Source organism: Seriola aureovittata, chromosome 6 (genome assembly GCF_021018895.1).
Source record: "Seriola aureovittata isolate HTS-2021-v1 ecotype China chromosome 6, ASM2101889v1, whole genome shotgun sequence".
Classification (NCBI taxonomy): Eukaryota; Metazoa; Chordata; class Actinopteri; order Carangiformes; family Carangidae; genus Seriola; species Seriola aureovittata.
Window position 1 is genome coordinate 26911865 of NC_079369.1, and position 23910 is coordinate 26935774.

Sequence of the window (23910 nt, forward strand, 5' to 3'; positions counted from 1 at the left end):
TCATTCAAACTAATTAAAACATAGTACTAATGAATCTGGAACTTTATTTCTATGGCAACTGTAAGGGAAGAGTCTGAAAGTCATCTTAATTTACATGAAACGTGTGTCTAATAGTTATCAATAATAACATCATTAACTGAAAAAGGGAAGTAATATTAGATTTTTCTAGCAAGTTTTCAGTCAGTGATCAGATGGTGAACATACATACAACATACACGCACATAGACACAACAAATACACCTGAGGGCTGTACTCTCCCGCTGGGTTTACAGTTGCGTTTGCAGAAACAATATCTAACACTGAAAATCTTGCCATTAAAAAAAAAAAATCAAAACAAGACTCAGAGTCAGAGCTCTGACAGGTGAAGATTAAAAAAAGACATGAAAGTAACAGGACGATCACTCGTTTCCTCTTCGACTCTTCTTGTGACTTTTTTTTGAACTCCTGTGACATGAAAGAAACAAAATGTTGGAAGCAAATAATTCAATAAATGATGCACATCTCATTAATGATAAATTACGCTGGAGATGTCATTTAATTTCCCATAAACAGAGCTGAGCGTCTCAAACCTAAAACTGTCATGTTCATCTTTTGAAGAAGACCATGTGATACGATCAACAGCTCCAGAAAATGACTGTGTGGCCGCTCATCAAAAACCACCAAGTGCTTCAAGTTATCACTGAAGCTCCTCATTTAAATTCTGAATGTTTCAGTTAAAGGCTCAAGTTTTAGGTAAAAGTCGCTGTTCAGCTGCTTGTCTTTAAAAAACAATTCATAGCTTTGCTTTCTTCTGTTAAATGAAATAAAGGTTTTGCCGAAGAAAATGTTTATTACACGTTACTGAAAACAAGAAGAGTATTGGTATAAAAACTATGGCACTATTATCAGAAACCCTCTGACGATACGAAGCCCCACACATGCACATAATAAAAAAATACAGTATTTGTGAAGTGGTTCAGATGTAAAAGTGACGACTCACCTCTCTGGAGACTTTGAGTGGCTGCGATGCCTGTGGCTTCTGTGGTGACCTGGTTCACAACAGAGAGGATTTCAGAATAGACAGAACAGTAAAGAGTGTTTCTCTCTTACATAATATTAGAAAATTTTATTTTCTCTGTGTCGAAAAACTTGACAATGAACCACTGTGTAAACTCTGAATTAAAGGATGAGTCTCATGACAAAATGAAACACAGGAAATTTGTGTCAAAACTGGCAACAATATCCATCCACACCAACCTGTATTGTGCTGCTGTGTATTACATTCTATTTTTCAAGTGATTTGGAGATGCAATTAAACGTAAAACTGCTGCCGTTAAAGATAAATTCTGTTTACTGACGTGTGGAACCATAAACACACTGTATACCCAGTTAAATCACACCACTACCATCATGCCTTGCTCTTTGACTGGACTCCCACTTTCCACACAGGTGCTACCAAACAGCAGCAGCCCACAGGCTCCACCTTACAATTTCAGGTGAAAACGTGGAGAGCAGAGGAGCAAAATACTGCAGCTGCTGTTAAAAGTTGAGGTTGTAACAAGTAAAAGCAGGAAAGGTGCTTATGCTGCCACCTTCTGGTAGAACAGTTCTCCACAACTCATTACAAATAAGTATCTGAATTACCCCCTTGTACGTGTTCGGACCGAGCGAACATCTGTCAGTGGCAGCCTCTGTGGACCAGCGGCAGCACCTACTCACTTACTTATATTTTACTCTGTTAAGCATCAAACTAGAACCTGTAACTCTTCATTTACCGGGGGATTTGGAGCGGTGACGTCTGTCTCTGGACCGACTGCGGTGTCTGCGGGGGCTCTTGCTGCGGTGGCGGTCTCTCCGGGGTGAGGGGCTGATGACGCACAACAAAAGACTATCAAAGAGTGCGAGCCACAGATATTTATAAGGTGATGAAGAATTTCAGCTGCGGTCAAACGTACCTTCGCCTCTTTGGAGATCTGCTCCTCCTGAAACACATACACACAAAGGATATGATTTAGAACTAAGTCCATGATGTAAAGTATTTAACTTTAGCTGTGAATAAATGTTTACTTTGTCTTCTCTGCACACACACATCAGAGAAACAAATTGTTAATCCCCCCAGAAATTGAGAGGTAAATGGGGGCGTCGTGTGGCATAGTGGTCTAAGCAGGTGCCCCATGTGTAGAGGCTACAGTCCTCGCTGCAGTTGGCCCCGGTTCGAATCCCGCATCCGACGGCCTTTCGCTGCATGTCATTCCCCCTCTCTCTGCCTCCCCGTTTCCTGTCTCTCTCCACTATACTGTCCAATAAAGGCATAAAAGCCCCAAAATATTTTTTTTTAAAAATAAGAAACTGAGGGATAACTAAAAGACAAACCGTCTGGGTGAGCGGCTCCGTCTGTAACGAGGTGACGGAGAGCGACGAGGTCTGTCGTTGTCACGGTAACTGCGTCTGTGGGGTTCAGGGGTCTGCAGTCTCTCCGGCTGCAAGCAGAAAAACACAAGTATTTTAAAACCTAAGCTGCCACAAGAAAACACAGTAATACTGGTCTGTTAAAAACTTACAAGACAACAGCCTGTGTGACTCAGCTGGCCTCCAGAACACGTGTATAAGACCATATCTGCCATTTCTAATGGTTATTATTAAGAGTTTTCCCATGGTGTCCCACAGAAGTTCATTAAATGTTTTACCTTCTCCTCTTCCTCATCTTCTTCTTCACTGCTCTCCACTTCATCCAGGTCTTCCTCCAGAGCGCTGATACGTGTGTCCAACATCTCGGCCTCCTCCAGGACTTGTCTCTTCTGTAACACACACAAACACACACACATCAGTGGTGTGGGCATGTGAAACGAGCTGAGTGTATAAACAGGATGTGAACGTACCTGAAGCCGGGGCAGAATGATGTCACACATCCTCTCTGCGTGAAGAAGCTCGTCGATGAACTCGTCAACATGCATCAACTCAAACTCTGAAAGAAAAAGGAAAAAATAAATAAATAAACATGAAGAGAAACCGGAACAACTTCATCACACATCCACAACATAATCTTGAGAATCTATTCTGGATCTAGTCTTCAGACAGGCTCTTTACTGCTGCCTGGAATTTAATACTGACCTGGTTTATGAACCAAATTACTGACAACGCAGGAAAAACTCACCTGTTTGTGACTGAACACACATTACTACTTTAATAGAATTTTTTTTAACTTGTCATGTAAAGCAGTGGTTCTCAAATTGAGGTCCAGGGACCCCAGAGGTCCCTTGAGTAGGTTCCTGGGGGTCCCCAATAAAAAGGGAAATAATTTAGTGTCACTACAGTTTCATCCATAAGTAACAGAATGACTGAATGTATGAATATTGCGTTATTAAACTCTTTCTGTAATGAAACATCGAAAAGCAAAAATCTTCAGATTAGCTGACTTTGATGTGAAAAACTTTGAGAACCACTGATGCAAAGTATCTGTGAGTATCTATAAATAAAATGTATTATTACATTTATATGATACATAAAGTAGCAACAAGAGAATAATTAATTAAGATTAAGTCAAAACATTACATGAAAACTCAGTTGTTGGATTTTGTGTTGTGTAACAGAGCTAGCTCTGCTGTTTCCCTCTGCTGACAGTTGATTATTTTATTATCCTACTGATGCAGCCTAACTGATATTCTAATGATTGTTCTACTTTAGTGGGTTTGAAAACAGACAAACATGATGCACAATAAACTATTTAGGTTCCAGCATGAAACTGAAACCAGCTTTGTTGTTGCTTATGTGGCAGGGAGGCGAAGTCAAGACACTGGACGTTTAAAACTCACCTCCGTTCCTGTTCTGACTCTTGATCTTTCTGTAGTCGTTGTACAAAGGCTCCAGGTATTTGTAACAATCCACTGCAGTGCCAGTTAATCTCATGTACATGGCTCCAAGTAAACGAACGTATCTGGTGAAAAAAGTGAGAGAGCATGATGGGAAAAAACCCCCACAATAAAGGCTTCACCAACACCAGAATGATGAGTAGGCAGAAATCATTTCAGGTTGCTGTCTTTACTCAGGTCCAGGTCTTTACCTGACAGCACGCCAGGGAATATTTTTGTAGCAGAATCTTAAAAGTTAAAAGAGTCTTGGAGGATCATGAACGTGTGGCTGCCTCATAAAATCAATAGAACATCAGTGTTCAGTTTCCTCCAAAAACACATAGGGACTCACTTGAAATCCTCGTTCTTTATGAACTCAACAATGATGTCTTTCTCTGGCTGAATCTGCAACATCTTCAGCGTGAGGCAGAGGAAGGGAGTGGGCTTGATGTTCCCGCCATAAACTCCTCCAACAAACTTCAGCTCCATGGCTTTGTCAACAACCAGCTCAGCTGCGGATAACACAACATGTACATGGTTTAGTCGTGTCGTGGTACCACAGGAAAGGCTGTTGTTGACACAAAGTTAGGGGTTCATTATTGTCAACAATATCACTGTTTACTGTAATATAAAGAAATCCCTTCACGGAAACAGGAAAAAATGAGGCAGAATAAATAAACAAAGCATATGGACAAAGTATGTCAAGTAACAGTTTTAAGTTTTGTACATTCTCAAACAAAATTATTAGGACTGAAATGTCAATCTTAATAATTACTTAAGTCTTTTATTGCATAGAAACATCAACGATGTATTGATTACAGCTTTTAAATACGATGGGTTTTCGCTTTTATTTGTATCAGAACAGTACAAATTAGTCAACTTATCAATTAGAATTTAACTTTTAAGTTCTGGGAAATTCTAAAGTTATTTTTTTCACATTTCACATCTGATTAACTGACCAAGCATCAGTTAATGAAAGCTGTCTTTGAGCAGATTGCAGCTCTCATTTGACTCACACTGACTAACATTGAGCTGCCATGACCTGAGATTAGTATTTATTATCATATATATATATATATATATATATATATATATATATATATATATATATATGTGTGTGTGTGTGTGTTTGTTTTAGTAGCTCTACAGCTAACAGCTTCTGTTAGCTACACTGTTCTAGTTAAACACAGCATGTGTGCACTTTGTTTCTTGACTAAAACCTTCTTAAGTAACACATATTGTTCCCCTAACGTTAGGGAAAGTTTACTTAATGATTCGAGTTATTCTAAATAAACAAAAAAAGGCGTGGAATCCGCTGGGTTGTCGATTGTTAACTTTAGCCGCCACGTTAGCTCGCTGGCTAACACGCAAACATGCTACTGACCAGTCAGTCCGAAACACTCCTCCTTCCAATATTTAGACTCGTATATTCGGGTCCGGATGATTTTCTCCACCAGATACTGCGGATTGGTCCCGTGTATGCTGTTTGCATCTTTGACGGTTCTGTTTGCCATCGGAAAGAAAAAAGAATTAGCTTTCTAGCATGGACACAACAACCAAAGACTGCGATCCTTCGCCGGAAACGAAAAAATACTTCCGGCTTGGAATAAAAACATCTGCAGCCGTTGCTTTTGGGACTGTGCAGAGAAGCTGTCACTTGTTTGAATTTTGTTTATTTACAAAATAATTTTGTTTATTTACGCAATTAAACCAATTAAATAAATGTAAAAAATTACTTATGTATAAATATATATATATATAATCAGCAGTTCAAACTCCGAAGCACATGGTGGCGGTAGTGCGCCTAATACACTGGCTACGTAACGGAAACTACGTCATTTTCGCGCGAAATCTTGTCGTCTTTGGTGTCTTTAGTGCGTGTGTAAATCTTGTGATTTTCGAACCTGGCTTTGAATTAACGCAGATAAACGACGCGGATTCTCTCCAGTGTGTTGCTGTTTTCTTTGTTTATCACCGGGAGTCTGAGAAAACAGGAAACAGGATGAACTATTTCACCAGACTCAGAGTTAGGAGAGTTTACAAGTGGCGCGGGGAGCCGCTGCGTTTCAATAGGAAGTTAAAGACCTGCGACTATGGGTGAGAAGTGACTGTTTTTAACACGTTTCATGCTCTTTCTTGTCTTGTCTAAAGATAACATACAGTACACTTCATATAGATGAGACATTATGAGGCATTAGTTTATTTAATCTATAAATCATTGACAGAATATCGATTAGCAACAACTGTGGGAATAGTTTAATCATCTTTAATCATCTTTAATCAAAGATGATTAAACAAAATTCGTTTTCCAGCTTCTCCAATGTGAATATTTGCTGCTTTTCTCTGCTTCAAATCATTGGAATCATGAACATAATCTAAACATCTTTTGGTTTTGAATACAGCCGCAGCCAGAAATTATATATGTGTATACATCCAGAGGTGGTGAAAATACACAGCTCCTTTTCTTGAGTCAAAGTATCCCCCTGGTCAAATAGTACTCCAATGCAAGTGTCAAATTTGTACTTGAGTGAAAATACTGTAGCAGTAATGATAATACATTTTATTTATAGACACCTTACAACACACAGTAAAATGTAAAGTACATAACATACAAAATGAATTAGATTGAATATTACTTAAATTTAAAAATAGTATTTAACAAATTTAAAAATATTCAAAAGTTAATTTTATTATGTCAACTCATTGTTGTGTTGTTCCACATTTACAGAACCTAGTGACTCTGAAATAAACGACTGACTGACTGTAGAACGTGTAGAACAGAAAGACTAGAATAAGGTACAAAGACTATAGAAATGAAAACTCAGCTGAATTAAAGTAAGTGATGAGTTACTTCCTCAGACTGGAGTTATGTCTGTATGGTTCTTCATCTTTTTCTTCTGTCTGTGTCTCAGCTCTTTGGCGATCAGTGTGGAGGGTCTCCCGAGAGTCACCGTGATCAGCGCCGGCCAACACATTCTCATAGAGGGCGAGGACGAAGACAACCCGTACGTGGCCCGAGTCGTCAGGCTGTTTGGAGATGGTGAGTTGTCAGAGGCCGGTAAATTGTTGTGATCCTGAAAGGAGGGTTTTCACATAAAGCTTAATGATCAAATAATTCAGCTTTGCAATGCTGGAAAACCTGAATTAAGCCCATAGTTAGCTGGATAACGTAGCATCAGTTATTGTAGCCACCTTGAATATTCAAAGCAGATTTCAGGTAAACACTCAGAGAAATCTAATCCTGCAAGGTTTTGGATGGTGGGTCCAGGTGGGCGGGGCTTGGGGCGCGGCCGAGAGGGTGATTGCTTTGTTGTGACATCACAAACTTCCAGAAGTCCTGACGGCAGGTTTTAAGGCTCAGTTTTTTTAATACAGGCTGCGTGCATTGGCTGGTTGCAACCCAGACCTGCTTTATAATCAAAAAACCCGTGGACATCTACCTTTGTACTATATGGACCTTTAATTTATATTGAAATGATAAAAGACATGTCCTCACATCTCTCCAACATGACATGAAAACCAAATCTCTTCTGTTGCTTCTCAGAGAGTGGGAAGCAGAAAAAGGCGATGGTTCAGTGGTTCGTCCGTGTGTCTGAAGTGCCTCCGAGCAAGCTGAAGTTGCTGGGCAGAGAGCCTCACCCGCAGGAGATCTTCTACTATCAGGGTCGCAGCTGTGACGACGAGGTCAATGCCGAGTCCATCCTCAGACCTGTGCAGGTAAAGGATGGATTTTTTAATTTATTTTTTTGTTACTCTGTGTGAATGCAGGCAAAACTACCTATATGAACAGTTGCCACTGTTTGTGATTTAAGTTCCTCCCCTTTCCCTCACAGGTGAAACACCTGGATGGGGCGGCCCCGTTCCCCGACTCTAACGAGAAAGACACTCTGTATGTGAAGCTTTCCTGGGACTCTAAGAGCTTCAGGTCAGTGGACTCTGCTGTGGTGGAGTCGACCTCTGAACCTCCTCCAGCCTCATCTCGTCCGCCTCCTCCTTCCCGCCCCAAACCGTCCCTCCCCCCCTCGCCCCCATGCTCCCCGCCTGCAGCAGCTCCGGCATCTCGAGGCATCTCCCGACGCGCCCTGCCCACGCCGGACCCCACCATCTTGCGCAGGGCCACTTCAGGGGAAGTGAGGTACAGCAGGGCGACCATGAGCGCCGGTAAGGCCGGCGCCGCCGCGGAGGCCGAGTCCCTGCACTCGGCCACCAAACTGTCGGCCTCCAAATGTCTGAGTGCCAAGAGGAGGAACGCCTCGGCCAGGACGCCCGGCGTCCGCAAGAAACTGGAGCTCAGCAGTGAGTGTTTTAAAAACAAACAGTCAGTGACATCAGAACTTTCTTACTGAATGTATTATTGAGCAATTATAGTAATTGCTGTTAATTCAGTACTGTCAAGAATTTACAAACCAGAAACACCCAAATATGGTCTGAAAAGGTTTTTTAATTCGAGTTTAATCTATTCCCATGAACATATTCTGATATAAACGTATCTGCGCTCGCTGCTGGAAGTTTGCAGTTGAAACATTTGAACTAAAACAACGATGGAGATCAAGCTGCACCCGAACACACAGCAGGAAAAGACTCGTCTTCAAGCACAAAAGTTATTTATTAATAGTACATTTGAATTGATCCAATATGATTGGCTCATGACGACGTATGTAACTGCCGAAAAACATAATAAATTCAATCCCAATATCCCTGACAGTTGTATTTAAAAAAAAAACAGATAAAGGTATTTCATTGTATGCGGAGGCGTAAATGCATACAGGACATTTGGAAAGGAATAATCGACAAGCTTACATACACAATCAAACAAAAATAAAATATGGGCTCACTTCTCATATTTTTGAGATCAATACCTGAAACCCAAACTTCTTCTAACGTCGGTTCATGGGTGAGAGGTTCGGAAGGAGGGAGGGGGGTTGTTTCAAAAAAGATGAAACCAAACCCCAAGCAAATCCTGTGAAACAGAAGTTTGACGTTTTCACTTGATAAATGATTGACAACAATTATCAAAATGGTTTTGTTGTTTTTGTTTGTTTCCTTCGTCAGGTCCAGAGAAGATGACCCCAGAGGACGTCCTGGACCAGCTGCTTGACGAGGAGCTGGAGTCGGAGGTGATGTTGGCGCAAAGGCTGTCGTCCTCTCCTCCTCAAGCCCTGCCCCTCACCCACCGCCTCACCCCCCTCAGGAAGGCCCACAGAGCCCCCGGCCCTCAACAGGACGCTGCCCGCCTGAAGCCCTCCATCGTCCTGAACAGAGTGTCCCCCCCTGAGACCAGCGGTGCTGCGTCGTCTGTCAGAGACGACTCCACCAGGTCAGTCGACTCTCACGCAGTCACAGTGTCCACATCAGTTTAATGACGACACACACACACACCAGATTATAAAGGTCATCTCATTGATTTATAAGTAAGTGCACCATGTGGACTAAATCCAAGGTCAAGAAATAACTTAAACCCAGAGAAAAACAGGTTGAAATCAACTTTGAAATGGTGCAAACCAAACCTAATTAACTAGTTTTAAACTACAGATAAACAGCTTTAAATTGGTTTTAAAAGATATTAATTGGAGAAGAACTGGTTTACATGGGTTTTAAAGTTGTGTTAACCGGATATACACTGATTAAAACGGGTTTGAAACTGGTTTAAACCAGAGATAAAGAGATTTAATTGATTTTAAAGTTGTGTTAAACTGGTTTAAAATGGGTTTAAACCAGAGATAAAGTGTAATGACTCCAGACACCCACATCTGTCAGTCCTCAGCAGGGTGATGAGATGGAGGCGGAGTTACCGACCGGCTCAGTTAAAACGCAGAGAAGAAGAAACGCCACCCCGAGGAGAAAGCAGTGAGTCAGAGGCTGCAGGTGACGGCTGCTCTGTCAGGCTGACTTTAACCTGCTGCTGGTTTAAATGACCCACAGGGCTGCTGGGAGTTTGAGTCCTGGAGCACAACAAAGATAAATTCACAGCTGTGTGCTGGGTGTTTTTTGTTCAGGTGTGAGTGTGCACGTCAGGGTGAAGTCCACGTGGCGTCTGTGTCTTTTACGTCTGAATGAAAGTGGTAAAACAGAAACTTTCTGATGATGACGTCACTGCGTTCGTCTGACGTCTCACCCCGTCTGTCCTCAGAGCGACGACCCCCTCCAGGAAGAAAGACCTGAAGACCCTGAGGGAACCGGCTCTGGGGGTTCTGTGAGTATCATAACACCAAACACTGGACACGGAGACAAAGGCTTCAGTTACATGTTAACATTATTGATACTTATTTAATACTGGGTATAATGACTATTTGGATTATGAGACAATATTTTTAGGCTCATTTAGAGACAAGGTGGAATAAACACTGAGATATTCAAAGTCCCCCTCACTTAGTTTGGCTTCAGTGATTCACACTTCCTGTAGTGAGAAATTTATACCCTGGGTTTTGTCTCTCAGGTTACGTAGACCATCTACACTCTGATTAGTTGGGAGGTTGGCTGCAATAAAAAGTCTTTTTTGCTTAGGAAGGTTCCTGGGTGACTGAAGTGACCCAGAAGTATCTGAGCAGCAGCCTCGGTCAGAGCTGGTCCAGTTCTCTAAATGATAAGGAAAGGGGCTTCAATTCTTCCTATCCTATCTCCTTTAGCATAGGAAACATTGGACTACCCTTTACGAAAGGAAAGGAGATAATACCGTCCCACAATACCTTTCCGCAGCAACATTTAAAGTGACACACCATTGTAGTTCGACCATGGCAGACGCATGTAAATGTAGCAACAACAGAGCTTTTGTTTTATGTTTCTGAGATAATTCAGAACTGAAGGAAATCCTTGTGCGATCGACTGAAATCCAAATTCATGAATATAGATTTCTTCTCTTTAAATCCAGTCGTCATGAAGAACAGGCAGATTGAATTTCTAGTTAACAATATCATCATCATAACGAAATACTATAGCCTATATATAAATGGCATTTCACTAAATTGCACTACAAAGAATTTTCTCTACTTAAAAAGTGTATAAAACTGTCAGGAAGCTATATTGATTTATGTCTGAATATAATTTATTATGATTTCTTGCTCAGTTCCTTATTTTGATTTCATTATTATTTTAATGGATCAACTTTCTCTATTTGTATTTTTCATGTTATCTTATTTCAACATTTTAATCCTGTTTGTTTTGTTTCGGTGGTTAGGAAAGGAAGATTTTTCGTTAAAGTGTTTTAAATAAAGTTTATCCAAAATAAAAGAAGTCTAGTGTACATAAGTCCTTATGAACTTGACCTCATGACATTTTCCGTAGAGGAGAGGTGGTGAGGAAAGGAGATTACCTCCAGCCTCAGATAAAGACCTGCAGACACAACTCCTGGCTTCTTTTTCCAGCAAAAAATAATAATTTATGTTACTTAGTACTTACTTACTCAAAGATGTGACATTAAAGGAAACAAATACAGTATTTTTCTGTCATGTAGTTACAGGTAAAGAGAGCTGTGAAGTGCATTAATAATAAAGCCTGATAATTAATTCTGTAATATGTGATTTGCTGGAAACGTATTAAAGCAGGAGACTTAACTTTCACATGAACGTCTGACTTCATGTTTCAGTTCAGACGTCCGCGTTCCTCTCAGCCTCTGCTGTCTACCGCTAATTAGCAAATATTAGCACGCTAACAGGCTAAGCTATGGTGGTATGGTAAACATTATACCTGGTCATAAACTGGTCCAGGTATTTGTTAGAGGGATGTCACTACACGCGACTCTGCTGATACTCAGGTGTGTTTATTATCTGCACCTGCACCGTGTTAATGTTTGCGTGCGACAGGGCCGAGGTGGACAATGAAAACTCTCCCATGCTGCCGGAAGCCGCCACACCCAGGAGCTCCAAAAGGAAGTCGGCCCAGCTGGTGTCGTCACGTATCAGGAAACAGCTGTGAGTGCAAAGCCAGTGTCGTCATGACGACATCTGTCCTTCTGGTTGTCGTTGACCTGTCGTTTTCTAAAAGCTTAAGTTTTGTCTGCTGTCACTATGATGGGAATGTGTTATAATTATTGATGTTTTATCAGTAGTTTGTTCACTGGATGAGGTTTTTATTCTAAAATAAACACTAAAATAAATTCAGATTTGCCCAATGCTCGTATCAGAAATGGATTTCATAAATGATCAGTTAATCATTTGATTGGAGGGCAGAAGCTAATCAAAAACTGTTTTGACAGTTTAAATCCTTTATCAACAGAAAATACCAAATATTTGTCAGGATTTGCTGCTAATGCAAGTTGCATTAATTTAGGTTTTGACTTGTTGGTTGGACAAAACAAGACTCAGACTCTGGGAACAAGTGTGGTATTTTTTTGCTCTTTTGTGACCTATAACAGATGATATGATTTACCCATACACTTCAATAATAATCATCTTATTAATCAGTGTTTATAAGATGTTAAATTAAATGTAAACAGTTATTAGTTGCAGCCCTACAGGAGTTCTTTCAAACTGAAAATTTGGTCAATCAATGATGTTTAATTTTCTTTCTCATTAGCATGAAGGCTAACATAATGGGGAGGCTCAGAGCCTCCTCTCTTCTGATTGGCTCACTGACCTGTTGCTACTACAGCTCCAGAGAGAAGCCTGAGAGAGGAGATGTAAAACTACATTGAGATGATTTTTGGTTCTTAAAACCACATATATATCTTTTTATGGATCAACACTTCAAATAAAACACAGGAGAAGATGTATAATCATTTAACATGAGATGTGGTAATTATATAAATTGCTGCTGATTCATGAGTTGTGTAACTTCAGAATTTGTCTGCTTGTCCAGGAATCTTCTGGACAACCAGCAGGACCTGAACTCAGATGGAGACGACGGAGACGAGTTTGTTCCATCGAAGAGGGAGCTACAGAGCAGCAGCGAGGAGGAGGGTGATGGCTGTGAAGAGGAGGCAGGGCTGGACAGTGACGAGGAAGTGGTAGCAAAGAGGATCCGACATGCTGCAGCAGGATCTCGCACTCCTCGCTCGAAGCAGAGAACACGCTCCACCACCAGGACGCCGCAGAAAACTCCCAGCAGGAAGGTAAAAGTCCAGACTGACAGATCATCATGAAACACTGATTTGGTGTCTGTTAGCTGCGTCACATCAACCAATCAAGTCAAGTTTTTTTTTTTTTCCTCCTTTCTTTCCAGAAAAAAAATAATTTGCCTTGATGATAATTAGTTGATTAAAACTGTTAGAACAAGACAACAAACTGCCTGTTTGCATTTCCTGTCTGTTCCAACAGAGCGCACCTGGCACGCCGCGGACCCCCCGGCACGCCACTCCCAGCATTCCCAGCAGGTCGCTGCCGGCCCGACAGCCCGCTAATGTCCTGGAGGAGGCCAGAGCGAGGTGAGAGGAGAGTTCAGTCCACCTGACCTGTGATTCTGAAATTAGTTATAGAGTGAGCTGCTCCACTGTCGCCATCTTAGCAGTGTCTGACCCTGCCCCTAACTCCCAGCTAATCCAAAAATGGTCAAAGAGATGAGGCGTGTGCGCAGCTGAGACTTCGGTGCACGAAGATTTGTGTCAAGCATACGCTTACCCACCTGTCATTCAAAGAAGCCACGCCCTAAATTATAAATAACTTTAGTCCTTAATAAAATGTAAACAGGTGGCATGAAGGAGGAAATTAGCTCTAGAGACCAAAACAGTTTTTGTACCAGGCTGTAAACATGTTTATTTCTGCTGTAAAGTTGGACAGTTTAACATGGGAGTCTATGGAGACTGACTCACTGTTGGAGCCAGACTCTAGTGGTCATTAGAGGAACTGCAGGTTTTGGTTTTTCAGAGTTGGCTTAATTTTTCAGCCTCAGAGGTTGATGCTTGGTTGTACACTGAACACTTTGTGCATGTTTGTGTGTGTGTGTGTCCCCTCAGGCTGCACGTGTCCTCGGTGCCAGAGTCCCTCCCCTGCAGGGAGCAGGAGTTTCAGGACATCTACAGCTTTGTGGAGAGCAAGATCATCGATGGCACTGGAGGGTGAGACCAATGTTTAGTTTTCGACTGGTTCCCGACCATCACAGCCAGTCAGTGACTTCTTAGCTCTTCCTGTTGTAGTCACACTCACCTGTTTTGTGTGTCGGTGTCTTTCAGGTGTATGTACATCTCAGGTGTGCCCGGCACAGGGAAGACGGCCACAGTCCACGAGGTGATACGCTGTCTGCAGCACGCGGCCGACGTGGACGAGATCCCTCCTTTCCACTTCATCGAGATCAACGGGATGAAGATGACAGATCCTCATCAGGCCTACATCCAGATCCTGCAGGTGAAATTTATGGACATGTGCTAGTTAAAGTTGTGTTTTATTTGAAGTGTTGATCCATGAGAGGATACACTACCAGTCAAAAGTTTTAGAACACCACACTTTTTCCAGTTTTTTCCAGAAAATTATTCAGTTTATTGTGTCATTGCACTCTGAAATGAAAGCATAGAACAAATAAGCAATTTGAGTTGAAAAAGAAATCATGGAATCAATTTATAGACCAAAAATGTATTCTAAACTTTTGACTCATCAAAGTAGCCACCTTTGGCAGATATAACAGCTGAACACACTCGTGGCATTTTTTCTACAATAGAAATCAAATATTCTTCAGAAAGTTCTTCCCAAGTCTGTTGCAGAAGTTCCCATAAATGTGTGGCACTTGTAGGTTGCTTGGCTTTCACTCTTCTGTCCAGATCATCCCAAAACAGCTCGATGGGGGTTTAAGTCTGGAGACTGTGCTGGCCACTCCATGTTTTCAAGCTTACCATCTTGTTCTTTTTTCCTGAGGTGGTTTTGGCATAGCTTGGACTCTTGTTTTGGGTCATTATCTTGCTGTAGGATGAACCTCTGACCAACTAGGCGCATACCAGAGGGTATTGCATGGCGCTGCAGAATGCTGTGGTAGCCCTATTGGTTCAGGGTGCCGCTCACTCTGTACAAGTCACCGACCCTGGATCCAGCAAAACAGCCCCAGACCATCACACTTCCTCCTCCATGTTTGACAGTTGATGTCACATACTGTGGAACCATCCTCTCGCCTACTCGACAACGTACAAAGATCCTGCGTGATGAACCGAAGATTTGAAATTTTGATTCATCAGTCCAATATACCTTCTTCCAGTCTTCAGTAGTCCAATGGCGGTGTTTCGTGGCCCAGGAGAGCCTCTTTGACTTATTCTGACATCTTAGCAATGGCTTTCTTGATGCAACTCGTCCTGGCAAACCTGCAGCTTGAAGTCTTCTCTTCACAGTTGAAACTGAGACTTGCTTACTACGACCACTATTGAAGCTGTGGTCCTGTGAGCCGCCTGTCATGCAAGCTGTTAACTCTGAGAAACTTGTTCTCTGATTCAGTTGTGGCTTTGGTTCTGCCAGACATCTTCCTGTCAGAGTTTCCCCCAGTTTCTGAGTTCCTATTGATGGTGAAGAAAACTGTACTCACTGACACCTTGACTTTCAGTGTGTGTGTCTCACCTGCAGAAGCTGACGGGTCAGAAGGCCACAGCCGACCACGCGGCAGCTCTGCTGGAGAAGAGGTTTAGCAACCCTGCACCCAGGAAGGAAACCACAGTGCTGCTGGTGGATGAAGTAAGAACTCTTTATTTATTTATTCTTTACTTTATTTTATGGGCATTTTCCAAAAAGATTGTAATATCATCTCTTATAAGAAGAATATTAAAGTTTAAAATAAATCAATCAATCCATCTAAGTTTAAGTCAATTAAATAAAAACCTAATCTTGCAAACTGTTTCCAGAAACTATTAAAACACATCAGTGAGACTCACTGTTGCACCATTTTACACCATGAACACACACATTGTATAGTGTGGATTAATCCGCATCTGAAAATAATCCCCGACAAATGCACAATATATTTCCTCCTGTTAGTTTGATATGAAAACTACAGTGAAATTCTTACTTTGATGAGCCAGGTGGTTACATGAGGATTATGTCCTTTGATTTCTCAAGTGCATTTAACACCATCCAACCCCCCATCCTTAAAGACAAGCTGGAAGGGATGGGGGTGAATCCCTGCTTCACGTCCTGGATTGTGGATTACCTGACAATACGACCACAGTAAATCAGGCTGGGTAACTGTGTCTCAGGGACAGTGATGAGCAGCACTGGGGCTCCACAGGGGACTGTTCTGGCTCCGTTTCTGTTCACCCTGTATACGGCGGACTTTAAATACAACTCTGATTCATGCCACATCCAGAAATACTCAGATCACACAGCTATTGTGGGGCGTATCAGGAAAGGCAGGAAGAGGAGTACAGGGATCTGATGATGGCCTTCAGTGAATGGAGCAAGAAGAACTGCCTCCTTCTGAGCACCTCCAAGACCAAGGAGATGGCCATGGACTTTGGGAGGTCTAAGCCCACCCTTCAGCCAATCTACATTCAAGGGAAGGACATTGAGGTGGTGCACACTTATAAATACCTTGGTTTGCACCTGGACAGTTAACTGGACTGGTCCCTGAAGTCAAGCCATCTACCTGAAGAGGCAGAGCTGGCTCTTTTTCCTGCAGTCTGCTGGGACTGGACAAGCTGGTCAAAAAGGCTGGGTCTGTGCTTGGCAGGAGTCTGGACTCACTCTCAGGACTGTTGTGGAGAGATGCATGCAATGTAAGATGGAGGCCATCTTGGACAATACCAACCATCCTCTCCACAACATTCTGGCAGGACAGAGAAGCAGCTACAACTTTCTGTCAATGGATCTTAGCAAAGAAACAAAACACCAAAACAGACAGTTACCTAAAAGGCCAGGTTGGATCCTTTCACTGGAACTCTGGAAAAACATTTCCCCAAACCGATTTTCTGTCCATCATCAATAACCTCTACTGCCCGGTCGTCACTGAGGCTGCGCGCAAACTGAACAAGTCAGTTCAGTTGTTTCTCCTGTCAAAGTTGTGTGTGTCTGTGCGTGCGTGCGTGCGAAGGCGGACTGACTGACTGACCCTCCTCTCTTTGTCTGACCCTGTAGCTCGACCTGTTGTGGACGAGGAAGCAGAACGTCATGTACAACCTGTTCGACTGGCCCACGCGGCGCCACGCCCGCCTGGTTGTGCTGACCATCGCCAACACCATGGACCTGCCGGAGAGGATCATGATCAACAGGGTGGCCAGCAGACTGGTGAGGAAAGGAGGGAGGGGGGTTGTACATGCCCTCAGCTTCTGTATCCTCTTGAATGAATTTAAATAAATTGAATTAGAATTAGTCGCCTCAGCAGGTACAGTGGTGTCTGGTGTTCTGCACAAAATCAGTATTGTGTTTGTGTCGATGTTTCCAGGGTCTCACCAGGATGTCGTTCCAGCCGTACAGCTTCAAGCAGCTGCAGCAGATCATCACGTCCAGGCTGAACAAGGTGAAGGCCTTCGAGGAGGACGCTCTGCAGCTGGCGTCCAGGAAGGTAGACGACCGGGGTGTGACCCCCCCCCCCCCCCCCCCCCCCCCCCCTTTCACCTGAGCTCAGCTCATTCGCAGGTCTGTCAGCTCAGTGCAGAGAGATTTCAGTGTTCCTCTCCTCTGGCAGGTGGCCGCTCTGTCAGGCGACGCTCGTCGGTGTTTGGACATCTGTCGCAGGGCAACGGAGATCTGTGAGCACTCTGTCGCTGACCCTTCTGCCACAGGATTGGTGGGAATGAGTCACGTGATGGAGGCGCTGAATGAGATGTTTTCCTCCGCCTATGTCACCGCCATCAAGTAGGATCCTCATGTTGGTCACGTCAGGTGTGGATTAGTAATGATCCATAATGAGATAAAGTGAGGTATGTGTGTTTTCAGGTGTGCGTCGGTGCAGGAGCAGCTCTTCCTTCGGGCGGTCATCGCTGAGTTTCGGCGGCTGGGATTGGAGGAGGCCACCTTCCAACAGGTAAAGCTCCAACATACTCATGAAGAAGAATCAATAATAACTAGAAATGCACAACGACTATATCCTCTGCTGTTACATACTGATAACTGTATCTGTGAGGAGGAAATGAAAACAACAAATGAGTGTTCACTGTAAATGCAGAAGTATCAGATCCTGTAAACCATGTTTCTTCTGTAAGGAAAATATAAACAGACAATATAGAATAATTATTAGAAAAATCATTCATTTGATTTGAAAATGTTGCACTATAGAAAAAAAACATGAAGCAGCTCACTGGCTTGACTGAAGTTTCATTTTTCTGTGGTAAGGAATATAGTAGCTGCGTGTGTGGTTTTCTGGGACTCAATCCAGCTTCACCACAGTGTATAAAAAAAAAAAAGACGTTACAGTTCACTTGAACCTGGTTACACATGTGACTGCCGGTCATGACCACAGTATGAATTCAGGTTCAGTAGAAATATGAAGTATGAATGTTTTCCATGTCCTTTGTTACTCTAAAACCACATGATGTTTTCAGAGGTCAACATCTTCTTCACCCTAATATGACTCAACTTCTTGGTGCATGACTGACGTGAGCACATGCAAAACTAGCAATGCATGCACTTGACTTTGTAGCTTGTAGATGATTTAGTGTGTGTTTTCCACATCCTGTGTTCATGTGTATAATGAGCTCTATTATGTGAAACGGTTCAATCACACAAGCAGCAACAGGGTTTCTGTTTGTGTGATTGAACTTGAAAAGTCTTAAAAACATTCGATCCAGTTTGTTCCAAAATGAAAAAAAGATATAGAATAAAACTAATTCAAATATCATTAATTCAAATATTATTAAGGCTTAATCGTCGTAGTTTTTTGTGTTTTTGAGATTGTTTCTTGTTCTCGCGTCTCTCTTGAAAAATACATCTTAATCTCAATGGGACGGCCTGATTATAATGAAGATTAAATTAAACTAGAATCGCCTCCTGGTGGTTGTCTGCCTCCTCCACTCACCCGTCTCAGGTTACATCCCTGTTTATCCAGATTCATAGAAATTATTATATTGACCCCCAAAATCTAATCCGTTCATCCTTGAGTCCGGGTGTTATTGAGATATTTGTGTTCATGAGAATGCGACGACATACAGACAATCTGAAAACGCTATGACTCCGGCTCCGACTGTCCAGGCGCGGAGGCGTAAAAATGAATAATTATATCTTCATTAGTTATAAATGTGTCCATATGTGGCTGTGGCTGTCAGCTAGGGATTTGTATTGTTAAGATTTTAACGGTACTACTACTTTTATTGATGCCACTTATCGATCCATTTCTTTCTTTTTTTTTTGTAATCGAAAAAAAAGAAATTAAGAACAGAATTAATTTTGCTCATTTTCTCATATGCACTGGATTAAAACCCCCCCACCCCCAGTGCCCTGAAACTGAGTGTCTGAATGACAGTTCTGACTATGCATCTGACCATAGACTTCCTCTGGATGGTTCCATTGGTTGCTCGTGTTTCTGCTCTTACAAGAAAAAGACTGAACTACACTTAAACGAAGGGTCTCTCCTCTCGGATACGAACAGCGAAAAATGCATCATCCATAGAGTTGTTGAGATAAAATGTGAAGGAGAACTTTTATGCTGCAACAATTTTTCAAGTACCAGAAGTAGTAGAAATGAAAATGTTGGAGCTTATTGATCTTTCAAAATTATGCCCCTTGGCCCGTTCAATTCTGGGTTTCGGTACCCATCCATACTGTCAGCAGAGGTTCCACACCTAGAATTTCCATGGTTAATCCATCCATCCATTTTATGCCCCGAGATTCATGTGGCAGTCATTTCCTAATGACTTCCAGAAATAATTGTATCTTGCAGAAGTGTCACTGCGGCTGGCGTGGCTGTGAGACGACTATTAAACATCACATTCTGTATGATATTAAAAAAGTCTTCCATTTTTTTGAACCCTGCAGAAACTATATCCCTGAATGACAAATGGTCCTGTCTGGATTCATTAGCAGCCTGGACCACATCCTGACCTCAGTCCTGACTCTAAATGCACTGTTTGGTCTCTCAGGTGTTTGTACAGCACCAGGCTCTGTGTCGGGTGGAGGGCCTGCAGCCCATCAGCGTGTCGGAGGGCCTGGCGGTGTGTCGGCGTCTCGGTGCCTGCAGGTTGCTGCTGCTGGAGCCCAGCCGCCTGGGAGTCCTGCAGCGCGTCCGTCTCAATGTCAGCCAGGACGACGTGCTCTACGCCCTGAAGGCAGACTGAAGGCGGGTCCTCTTCAGACTCGTGTATGTAAGGAATGTAAGCCAAGTCTCGTGGGACAACAGCTTTGTGCTGCCGAAGAGCAGTCATTGATTTTTAATTAGGAAGAAGGTGAGACTCACTGGGTCAGCACTCTCATTTTAGAATGCTGTGAATCAGCAGAACTAAACTAATTTTATTGCAGTTAGACTTATTGTTGTTTACATGTGATATCATTTTATTTCTTAACAAATCAGGCTGTTTGCCTTGATTTTTTTTTTTTTTTTTTTAGATGGGAGAGTTTGTGATGTCCCCGGTTTAAAACTTATTTAAAATGTGAGATTTTGTTCCTTCGTATTTTTATTCATATTATATAGTGCATCGTATTTGTATGTTTCAGTACTTGAATATGAAATAAAACTTCCTTTTACTGCCACACCACAGCCCTCACTACAGACTTCCTGTTACTGTATCTGTCGGTCAGTGGGTTGGAGGCCACATAACATCAGTTATAACCTGGGTTGTGGCTTCAGCTTTTTAGGGTTGGTTGATTGGTTGATAACGTGCTGAGATCATTTGATTGTGATAACACTTCACTTCAGGTTTAGCAGTTGTTATCCTCAGGTATTGACTGAGAGCCAGAAGATTTTCTGTATGTGCACCAGAATAGGTCCAGATGTGGAAGTAGCATCTGACAGTCATGCTGTATTTGGGTCAGATTCGGGCCATGGAACCGGGCGTATACTGGTCCACACCTGTCGCTATGGGCGGGCCATAGGGGGCCTGGCCCGCCCCCAAAAATGCTTGTGCCCCCCCCACTTGAGACACAGATCTCTTTAAAAAAAATTACTTAAATTCTTATTTTATATTATCATAGTAGCTAATTTTGAGTTGAGCAATACTAATTTTGTATTCTTTATCATTAAAACATTAAAAATATAAAGAAACAATGTTTTGATTTTGTTTGATTGATGGGAATGTACACTGCAACAGCCTATCACGGCCTTACTGAAAAGAAAGTTACTATGTACGTGACGTAGCCTGCGTCAATGTAGCCGCTCAACAGTAACCGCGCATTTTTGAAAGTGAAGCTGGATGAGTTTTCACCGGCTTACTGTTACATTTCTAGTTCATCGTGGATATTCGTAAGTGTAACTCCAGCAACAGTTTCCTCTGCCTCCTGATGTGGTTGGAGAAGGAGACGACGGTCTGAGCCCGCTGCTAGTAGCTCCGTGCAGCCCGACCTGCAGCGGCCACGGAGCGGAGGCTCCCAGCAGGTCAAGTGGATCGGTGGGTGTGAGTGACCTCGGCACGGACAAACACAAGCAGGTTGTGTTGAAGAAAATATCCAGGCAAAATGTTTGGTTAAAAAAAAAAAAACCGATCATTTCCCTCTAGCTGGTATTTGAACAGGGACTCGGTGGAAAAGGACGCTGCATTTTGTTTTGCCTGCAGGAAATTCAAATCTATCATCAGACGCGACCTTCTCCATGAAGGGATTTAATGATTGGAAACATGCAATTGAAACAGGCAAGGGCCTAAATAAGCACGCAGCTTCAAAAGAACATTTAGCCTGTGAAGCAATGTGGAGAGATTCAGAAAAACGTAGAGAGACAGGGAAAGAGATTTCCACTCTCTTAAATTCAGAACAACTGGCTCGCAACAGATTCTACATGTCAGCCGTAATAGATATGCTGGGGTTTTTAGTGGTGAATCAATTGCTGTTACGTGGAGGTAATGCTGCTTTTGCCAGTGTGCCAGATGATAATAGCTCGGAGCAAGACCTTTCACTTCTTGTCTCTCTTCGAGTACACCATGCGCAAAGATCCAGAACTGACAAGTAGGGGAGACCGGGGATGGTTGTAACACTTTTTGACTCAGCTCCTATAACTTGCAGAATGTTTGCGGTAGGGTACTCAGATTTTGATACAAAGTACCCTCATTTGTCTACTACAAATAGCAATGTTTTTAACTTCTCCAACTATATCACAGAATTCATTATTTGATTTCAAATGCAAGGAGTGCCATTGTTACAACCTACCCCACTACCAGGGTATGTTGTAACACAACCTGGGGTAAATTGTAACAGCAAGATTGAAGAACTAAAAACTGAGACTACACCACAAAATATGCATCTATATAAGTTTATTGTGCATGTGCCAACACTAAAGCATCTTCCTGTGCTTCACTACGAACAAAAATAACTCATCACTGATGGCTAAATGAAGAACAGTGTCAGTGTTAACATTAAAAGAGCTTTTTTAAAGAACATATCCTGATAATACCTATGAATGTTACACATACAAATGGAAACCTTCAGCAGGAGGTCAGAAGTAGCTCATAATCCATGTAAAATTACAGGAAGACGTTTGACAATTAGTAAAACAACAAACATGCATACTGTGTCTGTCTTAAATGATAAAACATGAACTTGAGTGTGTGTATCTGTGTGTGTTATCCATCTAATCAGAGTGATCAGAGTCACAGTGGTGACAGATGTATGTGGGTTTTCCAGGGGTGCAGTTTTCGTGGGCCCAGAACTTGCAATTTACACATCTGATCCACTTTTCTTTGGGTTTGGAATTTCCAAAGGGCTCCATGCACACAATTCAAAAATCATCTTCATCTGGGGTGTCCTCACCCTTATCCTTGTTCTTCTTGGATCTCTTTTTGGCTGTCTTTCTCTCTGCATTATTTTGTTTGCGTTTCCTCTTTCCAAATATGGCCATTTTCACGTTCTTCTTACTACTCTTCTTTTCTTCTTCCTCCAAGGCCTGCTTGTATCTGTGTAGATGTCTGACTTTCTCCTTGTCGTACCAGTGGTCTTTCTTGGCCCTGCTTTGGGAAATGGTCTTACAGTAGAGGGACTACTGTGCATTGAAGACTTTTTGACTGCTGTGATAGCCAGCACTGGGCAGCTTTCTTGAACCTTGTTCACATGGCAGATGGAGTAGTCTTTGGTGACTGACCTCACTGCTTTTCCCTGCCTCACTTCATCTGATGCAACTTTAAGTACATGTGCAGGCACACCCCTATTTGTTTTCCTCACCCACTGTCTTGGCATACTGAAAAAAAGGAGTAGGATAGAGAAAATATGTGAATTGTGATTATGGGGATGGTTGTAACATTTTCTTATATGGTGTTACAACTATCCCCACCCCTGTCAGCCAATGTTTACCTAGCTGTATCAGCATGGTGGTTTGAAATTAGCATGGATGAAATGACTCACATTTTACGTAAGAACCTACTCTCTTACCCGATACAAGTTACCTAATTCAAACTTCAACAGCATCAGTACTAATCAAAATATAGACTTGGTCCCAAAAATTACTTTCTTACCTGAAAATTGATGTTTTGACTGTAAAATCTGCACACTTCCTCTCACAGCCATCCAAATTCACATGCAAGATCAGGGAGGAAGTGGATATACATGAAATTGATCACATGACTCTTATGTTATCCCTTATTGGTGAAAGTGATGCTGTTACAACTATCCCTTTGTTACAACCATCCCCGGTCTCCCCTATTACAAAAACAATCCCGCAGAATGCACGCTACACCAGCCCACAGATACAAAACCAGATTATCGAAATGATGAGCAAACTTGTGACAGAGGAGATAGTGAGACAAGTCGGCGATAGCTGGTATTCAATTAAAGTGGAGGGCACACGGGATCCTTTAGGCCAAGAAAATATATCAGTAGTTGTGCGTTTTGTTGACGAAAACTATGGTGTGTGTGTGAGCGCCTCTTGGTAATGGCCACATCTGAGAAAGGTGATGCAGAGGCTTTGACAAATGTCATTATTGATGAGCTCAGGAAGCCAACCGTGGCTGCTCTCTACTGGACCGGCCACTTGGCAACGGTCAAAGTTGTGGTGAAGTGTTTTCACGACATATCCACATTACTGACCGAGGTGGAAAACACACGAGGCCTTGGAGCGGAGGTGAGAGTCGAGGCAACTGGGCTTCTTCGTGCCATTACGCAGCGTAGTTTTCTTT

At 42.4% G+C, this 23910-nt stretch overlaps 2 protein-coding genes across 2 annotated transcripts; one reads left to right on the top strand and one right to left on the bottom strand.

Moving 5' to 3' along the window:
- Positions 1 to 27: 27 nt before the first annotated feature.
- prpf38a (pre-mRNA processing factor 38A) lies at positions 28 to 5417 on the bottom strand. Its single transcript, XM_056379152.1, has 10 exons — positions 5212 to 5417; positions 4180 to 4339; positions 3792 to 3913; positions 2859 to 2944; positions 2667 to 2777; positions 2353 to 2459; positions 1935 to 1961; positions 1755 to 1846; positions 980 to 1028; positions 28 to 444 (listed from the first exon to the last, which is right to left on the bottom strand). The coding sequence occupies exons 1-10, from the start codon at positions 5339 to 5341 to the stop codon at positions 399 to 401; spliced, it is 930 nt and encodes a 309-aa protein (XP_056235127.1). The 5' UTR covers positions 5342 to 5417; the 3' UTR covers positions 28 to 398.
- Positions 5418 to 5679: 262 nt separating this feature from the next.
- orc1 (origin recognition complex, subunit 1) lies at positions 5680 to 20852 on the top strand. Its single transcript, XM_056377729.1, has 17 exons — positions 5680 to 5924; positions 6740 to 6867; positions 7372 to 7544; positions 7661 to 8123; positions 8880 to 9144; positions 9958 to 10020; positions 11627 to 11734; positions 12621 to 12873; positions 13079 to 13185; positions 13714 to 13815; positions 13930 to 14101; positions 15299 to 15406; positions 16802 to 16951; positions 17109 to 17228; positions 17352 to 17521; positions 17603 to 17690; positions 19741 to 20852. Exons 1-17 carry the CDS (start codon positions 5830 to 5832, stop codon positions 19933 to 19935), a joined length of 2760 nt encoding a protein of 919 aa, XP_056233704.1. The 5' UTR covers positions 5680 to 5829; the 3' UTR covers positions 19936 to 20852.
- The last annotated feature ends 3058 nt before the right edge of the window (positions 20853 to 23910 follow it).

Excerpts from the sequence above, each read along its gene's own strand:
- prpf38a (XM_056379152.1), bottom strand. The coding sequence starts at position 5,341 with ATGGCAAACAGAACCGTCAAAGATGCAAACAGCATACACGGGACCAAT. Across the intron at positions 4,340-5,211 it reads GGAGTGTTTCGGACTGACTG|CTGAGCTGGTTGTTGACAAA; the intron begins GTCAGTAGCATG and ends TGTTATCCGCAG. Across the intron at positions 1,029-1,754 it reads TCACCGCTCCAAATCCCCCG|GTCACCACAGAAGCCACAGG; the intron begins GTAAATGAAGAG and ends GTTGTGAACCAG.
- orc1 (XM_056377729.1), top strand. The coding sequence starts at position 5,830 with ATGAACTATTTCACCAGACTCAGAGTTAGGAGAGTTTACAAGTGGCGC. Across the intron at positions 13,186-13,713 it reads CTGGAGGAGGCCAGAGCGAG|GCTGCACGTGTCCTCGGTGC; the intron begins GTGAGAGGAGAG and ends GTGTCCCCTCAG. Across the intron at positions 14,102-15,298 it reads CCTACATCCAGATCCTGCAG|AAGCTGACGGGTCAGAAGGC; the intron begins GTGAAATTTATG and ends TCTCACCTGCAG.